Source organism: Rhipicephalus sanguineus, chromosome 8 (assembly GCF_013339695.2).
Source record: "Rhipicephalus sanguineus isolate Rsan-2018 chromosome 8, BIME_Rsan_1.4, whole genome shotgun sequence".
Classification (NCBI taxonomy): Eukaryota; Metazoa; Arthropoda; class Arachnida; order Ixodida; family Ixodidae; genus Rhipicephalus; species Rhipicephalus sanguineus.
Genome location: NC_051183.1, coordinates 139,068,164 through 139,076,481, shown reverse-complemented (window position 1 = coordinate 139,076,481; position 8,318 = coordinate 139,068,164). Strand labels below are relative to the sequence as shown.

General features: G+C 50.2%; 1 protein-coding gene across 1 annotated transcript; it reads right to left on the bottom strand.

Annotated features, from left to right (window-relative positions):
- Nucleotides 1-888: 888 nt before the first annotated feature.
- On the bottom strand, nucleotides 889-4,072 carry LOC119403533 (gastrula zinc finger protein XlCGF49.1-like). The gene is made up of 3 exons (XM_037670462.1): nucleotides 4,068-4,072; nucleotides 1,410-1,946; nucleotides 889-943 (listed from the first exon to the last, which is right to left on the bottom strand). The coding sequence occupies exons 1-3, from the start codon at nucleotides 4,070-4,072 to the stop codon at nucleotides 889-891; spliced, it is 597 nt and encodes a 198-aa protein (XP_037526390.1).
- Nucleotides 4,073-8,318: the final 4,246 nt, after the last annotated feature.

Genomic DNA, 8,318 nt, shown 5'->3' with positions numbered 1-8,318 from the left:
AAGATCATTCTTGTCTCCTTTCTTATATAACACGGTGACAACGGACGTTTGCATTTGTTTGGGGAAACAGCCTGTTGATAGACACAAATTAAGCAGCGTTCAAATCGAGTTTTCAGCTGAACCTATACCAGGTAATCAGTGCACCAAAGAAGCTCCGCTGACACACCTTTACTTCTGTAAGTAGGCGCTGAATGAAGCTTCACTCCCTTTTTATCGCTAGGTGGGCGCGACGCGGAAAGCTTTCCGTGAGCCTTCAATTCGTAACACAGTCCAACTTCTCTTTTTTTTGTATTGTCGACTTTGTGTCGCCGAACTTTCAGCTGATTAAAACAACCGTGTGACTCGCGAGAAAATCCTAACTGTTCAGCTTAGTTGTGGGAGTGCCAGCGCAGCTTGGCGAACTTACTCATGCACGGGCCAAGGTTTATTGCGCGTAAGATCGCATGCAGAAAAGAAAGAAAACACTAAAAGCAAAAGCTGCACGGAACAAGGTGCAGTCGCTGCGTTTCTCGAGAACCGTGCCTGATTCTCGAGTTGTATGAGCGTTGCAAGAGCGACGTCAGCTTCACCGCAAAGAAAGCGCGATTCGGCCCGTCGCGCGCTAGCAGACGACACGGCGAAGGCCCCACCTTCAGCTGTCACTGCGCTTGCGCGCCAGTTCTCCAAGAGCCCGCGAGATGCGCTCCGCGGAGCGCTGGCTGCACGGCGCGGTGTTTAAGGTGGAAGTGGACGCCTCTGTATGCGTAAAAATAGGCACCACGTATGAAAGAGTACACTCTTAACAAAAGGTATATTTATTGTCTTACACAACAGGTGACACAAAAAAAGCTTTCGAAAGAGGCAACCATAGCTCTTTAGCACTTTCTCGTTAATACGCAATAATGTTTGTCAGATACTGTCATAGCGCTTCTTGCGATGGTCCTGATAGCCCCTAGGCACACCCCTACAGGAAAAAAGTGCACATACACGCTCAGCTGAAGACCGATACTCATTCCGAAGGACTTGCCTACTTGGCTTGGCCGACACTTGTCCTATAATGTAACATGTCATATGGTGGCCACAACTCCTGAACCCAATTGATACTTGCACAGCCTCTTCCAGCTGCCTGGCTGGTGGCAATATGCGCACTAAAGAGTATGTATTGCAGCCGACTTCCTGTGTGTGATATTGTGTGTGGCTTGCTGTGAGTGGACGGTATTAACATAAGAATACAAACGCTTTGAATTTTCTGCAGTTTGCGGTGCAGTCGTAGCGGAATTTAGACCTATTCATGCTACAAATGTTACAGCCAAGCTTAGCTACTGGCCGAGTGGATGCGCTTATGAAGCGAAAGGTTCCCTCTTTGGGCAAATCTCTTCGCGCATACATCGCACCCATGAGGTCGTTCACCGGTGTGGGTCAGAACGTGCCTTTTCAGCGTATTCAAGAGCGCGAACGTAGCGGGGCACAGGTGGCAGACGTACGGCTTCTCGCCCGTGTGCGTGCGGGCGTGATTCTTTAGTGCGTCTCTGCGGAAAAATTTTCGGCCGCACACGTGGCAGGCGACCGTCTTCTTCCCCGAATGAGTCAGCGCATGGTACGCGAGGCTTGCCTTCAAGGCGAATCTCCGTCCGCAGTCGCTGCACTCATGCGGTCGTTCGCCGGTGTGGGTCAACATGTGGCTTTTCAAAATGCTGCTTCTGGTGAACGTGGCCGGGCAGGACGAACACTCGAAGGGTCTCTCGCCCGTGTGCGAGCGACTGTGGATCACCAGGTTCTTCTTCTGCGAGAATGTCTTGCCGCACACGCCACAGGCGTGCCGTTTATCACGTACGTGAGCATACAAGTGTGTTCGCAGCTGCGACTTGCGTTCGAAAACTTTCTCGCACACGCCACACTGCAAGGACCTCGTGGCCGTAAGCTGGCCCTCTGTGTCTGGTTGGGAGACATTGACCTCGCCAGGAAACCTGCGTATGAAATAAAAAAATTATTGATATGATGTGGAGATGTGGACGCAGAAGCCGCCGGTTACTTCTTAGCTCTTGAATGAATCCAGCATTGAAGACAACACATAAATGTGCAAACAGTAGAATAAGAGAAAAAAAAGACTGATTCCTCCGTCTTAGTAATCGGTGTAACACGAAAGTTAGACGTGTCTTCGCAGAAATAGTGCTTATTGTGTAGTGGTGTAGTGAGAGCAAAAGAGAACGAACATCAATAAAACCCGCGAATTCGAGGGGAGCCGCGTCGTCGGCTGAAGTAGGACAAGGGAGAATGTTCGAAGGAACCCCCACCTCGCACCCAACAGTAAATAATTCCGACCAAATAACTCGGCAAATACAGGCGCAGTTGCAGGAAAACAGGGAAGGTATAGCTAACGTTAATAAACTCCTCGCCGATTTCATGATGGAGATAAAATCTTTCGTCGGAGAGGAATTAAGAACTCAAAGGCAGTACGTAAATGAAGCTGTGGGCAGCATGCAGAGGGCAATGAACAAGCGCCCTCGCTCGACCTCCGCTAGCAGTAGCAAACAACCAAAGGCGGATCGCGACGACGCGGAAGCTCCCATACATCATGGCCAAAAATAATTGGAAAAGTGTGGAACAATTAGAGATCTGGCAGTGGAATTGCCGCACTTTTCACAAACGCGCAGCAGCACTCCAGAGCTATGTAAATTCGGCACCAATTCCACCTGATGTGGTATGCTTGCAAGAAATTGGTCCCAAAATGGTGAAGCTGCAAGGATATTACGTTCTTCAGAGCCCAAATTATCCCCGCATAGCCACGCTGGTGAGCAAGATGATTGCGGCAAAGGCAGAGTACGTCGAAAGTCTCAAGATCAATCACCAAATTATCAGTTTATTCCCCCAAAAGAGAGGCAAACCAAGGACTATAATAGTCAACGTATACAGTCCTCCAAAAGACAAATGCGATGACTTTAGCGAGCTCCTCGCTGAGGCGTTTAAAGTCGCAGGCAACAAGGACCGCCTTTTGGTTTGGGTGATTTTAACGCACCCAACACCACATGGGGTTATACGAAAGACTCACCGAAGGGAAGGCGTCCTCGAACACGCAGCGTCTAGGCTAGGTCTGAGTTTAATTACTCTCCCACCGCGCCCACAAGAGTGGGCAACAGCGTAAGTAGGGACACGTTCCCAGATCTCACTTCACCTTCAACATCAAAGACGCTTCCTGGACTAACCTGCAGGAAAATCTCGGAAGCGACCATTACATCATTAGCGTCTCTCTTTCAACTCCAAAAATGCGCAGAGTGATAGGTGACGCGACGATCACAGATTGGACAGAATTCAGGAAACGAGATCCCCCACCCGACTCTGTACCGGACTCAATAGCGGCGTGGTCGGAGTACATTAAATCGGTGCACGCAAATACAACAAAGAAAATAGCAAGAACCATAGATGCACCGGCAGTAGACAGCCACCTGTTGCGCCTATGGGAGACCAGGCGGAGGCTACTGAAGCGGTGGAAACGTCAAAGACTGAATAGGACACTCTTGCGCAGGATTGCGGCTCTGGCAGAGGACGCAAACGCCTACGCAAGCAATTGGCAACCGAGGGATGGGTCAGGTTTTGCAGTTCACTTCAGAACACACTAAGCACTGCAAAAACTTGGTCCATCCTAAGGAACATCCTTGAGCCAGACAAATCCAAATCCGCGACCAGCAGAACACTGCAGAAAATCGCGGAAGACTTTCCGGGCACGGACGACGACCTCATAAAGGCTCTCAAGGAGAGATACATTGGCGAGAGTCCAACAACTAATTCGACACATCAGATGAGTTACTCGGGAGCTAAAATGAGAAACTAGACGAGCCAATAACAAAGGAGGAGGTCTTCGCGGCAGCCCAGGCTGCCCAGAGGAACACGGCCCCCGGTGAAGACCAAATTACGAATGCGATGATCAGGAACCTTAGCGACAAAGCCTTAGAAGGCCTCACAAAACAATTTAATGAGCACTATTGGCTTAAAGGGAAGATCCCTGAAGAATGGAAAACGGCCAAAATTATAACCATTCCAAAACCCGGAAAGAGACCTTCCCTACAGGCGCTCAGACCTATATCACTGACCTCATGCATGGGGAAGCTCTTCGAGCGGGTCATTCACACCAGACTTCAAAACTTCATAGAGGACAGGGGACTATTGCCGGCCACCATGCTGGGCTTCCGCAGTGGCCTCTCGACACAGGACGCTTTCCTCCTGTTACAGGAAGAGGTCCTCAAAGGCATTCCCAAGGGTGGGGAGCATTTGCTGCTTGCTCTTGACTTGAAGGGGGCCTTTGACAATATCTCTCATGGAGCCATACTTTCAGAGCTAAACATAATTGGTTGCGGGGAAAACATATTTAACTATATACGGGATTTTCTCACAGAGAGGAAGGCAACAATTGGTATTTCAAGCGTTAGGTCTGAACCTTTCCGAATGCCAAACAAGGGAACGCCTCAAGGAGCCATTATATCTCCTCTGCTATTCAACATTGCCATGCGTAGACTCGCGCGGGCCTTGGACTGTGTCCCGCAGCTGGTTATACCCTCTATGCGGATGACATCACTCTGTGGGCCACGCGGGGGTCTCTGGCCAGCAAGGAGCAGACTCTGCAGGAGGCGGCACTGGCCGTAGAAAACTTTGCCAGAACCAGCGGTCTCAGTTGCGCCCCCGAAAAGTCGGAGGTGATCCGAATACATAGCAAACGCTACAAAAGTAACGGGAAAATAGAAATTGAAATCGAAAATCAGAAAATTAAAGAGGTCACCGTCGCTCGTATCCTGGGCTACTGGGTTCAGAGCAACGGTAGGGCAAATCACACTATCGGTCTCCTTAAATCAGCAACCAAACAAGTGGCTCGGATGATTCAGAGGATCACCTTCCACAAAAAGGGCATGAAGGAAAGCGACACTGTGCGTTTAGTGCAGGCGCTCGTAATGAGCAAGTTGACTTACAGCTTACCATTCCACACGCTCAACAAGAGCGAGGAAGGGCAAGCGGACTCTATCATAAGAGGGGCTTACAAGGCGGCATTGGGCTTACCAATAGGCACTCCGACAGACAGGCTGCTCGAGATCGGCGTGCATAACACGTACGCCGAGCTAAAGGCAGCTACATTAATCTCTCAGAGGAACCGTCTCAGCCAGACGAAGTCGGGAAGGGAGATCCTGATAAGGGCGGGCATTCCACCGCACCCGCAAAACTTGGACGAGGTGCTGGTAGAAATACCAGAACCAGTCCGAAGGCATATCTCGATCGCTCCAATCCCTAGGAATATGACCAAAGAACGACACAAAGAAAGGAGAGAGGAGCGCATAAAATGGATCAGAAAATTAGTCAGAGGCAATGAGAACGTGCTATACGTGGACGCTTCCAGATATAATTGGAAGCGCTCAGTAGTCACAATAGTGAGCAGCGACACGAGAAGCATGGTATCCAGCGCATCCCTGTACACGTCTTCGATCGCCAAGGCCGAGTGTTTCGCCATCGCACTGGCGATTAAAAATCGAGAGCGAAGTGTCGGGCAGGTGTACATCACCATAATCTCGGATTCGCAAGAGGCGTGCCGACTGTTTACGAAAGGCCGTCTCCCATTAAAGATTTGCAACCTCTTGGGAAACGAATTGAAAAACACTTATAGGTTGGTCTGGTGCCCGGGACATGCAGGCCTAGAGGGTAATGAGAGGGCGGACGCTCTAGCTCGAGCGCTCACGAACCGAGCGGAGCACCAGCCTCCCTCCCAATTACCACCACTCCACACTACACACGATGGCCTTCGCGAGGAGGAAGACAGTGACCCTGCTCGGATGGCTCCGCGAGAGCTTCTTGCTCATCAGCGATGCGCACGGCAGAAATATGGCGTCCCCCACAAATCTCTTAAAGGGGAAGACGCAGTGGACCTCCGTAGAGTTCAAACGGGGGTCTATCCAAATTTGTTGCGATTGCACAAAATTTTTCCGACGTTGTATGGGCGCGATTGTCCGTGGTGTCGCGACTCGCCGCCAACCCTCTACCATATCTCATGGGGTTGCAGTAAAAGGCCAAATAAACTCAACTGCCTACAGCATAAGTACCACATAGAAAACTCTTTGGAGCAATGGGAGGCACTCCTCGCTAGCTCGGACCCGGAGGTGCAACTAGCGCTCCTGGACCATGTCCGGCTGGCGGCACAAGCCCCACCCATCTAGCTCCTAGACCCCTTCCCTTTTCCCCAATAAAAGTTATTCTTCTTCTTATTGTGTAGTGATATATGAGAGCTTGTACAATGTATATTCGAGTTTGCCAGCTATAGCACCGCTTCACATGGTTGAACCCACGTTGACGCCTAGTGGCATGTGTCTATCGCGACGACTAACTCCCATGATCATGAATAAATCGTTGTGGTAGCTGAAGTTGTGAACATATATTTCGACCCAGCAAATGGTGAATGCCACGTGAAGATGCCATCAAGAAGTTCATAATCAACACTGGTACGCAATAGGCACTTCTTCAAAACGTGGTCAATTAAGGAGAGAAACGGCATGGTCTGCGCCTTCTAGCAATAGGTAAGCGACGCCTGGGCTCATGCCTACACTACCACACTGAGCTTCAGCAGCAGAGGAGGCAGAGTTCGTAGCTTGAGCCGTAAACGCGTGCGTCCCGCTGGCCTCTGTCTCGCTCCAACGAGGCACGTCAATCGCCCGTCGAAATCGTGTCTTTTCCGCAACGCGTATTGCAGCAGTTTTGAAAGTCGGTGCTCTCGCAATCGAAGCAGTCAGCAACGGAGAAATCCCGCTGGTGCATGTGGAAGCTATGAGCCGGCGAACGCTAACGCGAAGCGAAAGGCAAAGAACGTAACTGCGTCAAAGGCGCATCGGCGACGCCAGCGCGGCCAGTGTCCCTTGCTGTATCGAGACGCTTTACCCATGACCCCCGAATCAAGCGCAATCACGGAGTAAGCGCTAGAACGTTTCAATCGTGACGCATTACTTCTTTTCATTTCTCACAGACGGCGGCACCACCCCGCTCTGCCCCACCTACCTACACCACTAACAGAGCACCGTGCGAGAGACAATGTGTGAATGATATAAGGCGCGTTCGTGAAGGGGTCAGCCTCTGCCAAGGTAGCTTAATCGGTTGAGTGTCGGGCGCTTACTGTTGCGGCCGCAAGGTCGTGGGTTCGATTCCCAGCGGTGGATCTTTTTTATCCGTAACGGAAGTATTTGGTGGACCCCCGCATAAAACACTTTCGTGTTAAAAAAATCGGGCAGCTTCGCACTGGTAGTGCGCAGCCTGAGGGAACATCGGAGCCGGGCGGCCTTCCAGCCAAGCCTAGCCCAGAGATTAAACCTAGATAATAAACCATTAAACATAGACATAGCTACATGAGTATAGACAGATGCAGCTAAGGCTGTGCATGGCCGACCTGGAAAAGCAAAGTTGTGGGTCTCGCTTTCATGCTGTCTTTCTCTCTGTCCATTTCTTTCTTTCTCTGTTTCTCGCTGTATGCCTTGCTTTCTTTCTCGCTCTTTCTCTCTACCCTTTTCTCGTTTGCTCGCCCAAAGCAGTGTAATCATATGGTTCCCATGAACGCTTGTGCTGGTAGCGTGCCTGGATAGCCAAGTGAATACGACACTCGCCTTTGGACTGTGGGTAACCGTCTTCCCATCCCGTGTCACCAAGCAATTTTATTTTAGTATAATTGTTCGGGTTTAACGTCATAAACCCACGTTATGCTTATGAGAGACGCCTTACTGAAGGGCTCCCAAAATTTTGGCGTCTCGTGTTCTTTAACATGCGCCTAAATTTATGTACACATGCCTCTAATCGAAATGTGGCCTCCACGGCGGGGATTCGATTTCGGATCTGCAGTCAAGCACCATAACCACTAGAACACCGTGGTGGCATCATACATCGTGGCGGCATCAAACAACAGCATCATAACGTAAAAGAAAATGTCCGAAATTCAATTAGTAAATTCCCTCTAGTCATCACGGAGCTTAATCCCCGCATATGGGCAACACACTCAGACAGAGGTAATCTGCCTTTAGTCCCTTCAACCCAGGCAAACTTTCCTTTTGTCGAAATAAACTGAATGAATGAATGAATAACACATCATAATTCGCCCAGATGCCTTTGAGTGACGCCCTCTGACGTGTGACGTCACAGAGAGGACTCGGCGGCCGCTCTTCGCGCGCACGCTCGCTACGTGAAGGCTGCACGACGATACCGGTCAGTCTGTCGAGCTGTAGCTATTGAAACATTAGTCAGCAAGTTCATAAAGTAATTTCGACTGTATAATCAAGCAACATTGCCAGAGAAATCGAGCGGAGTTACCATCAGAAGCACATTCAGTG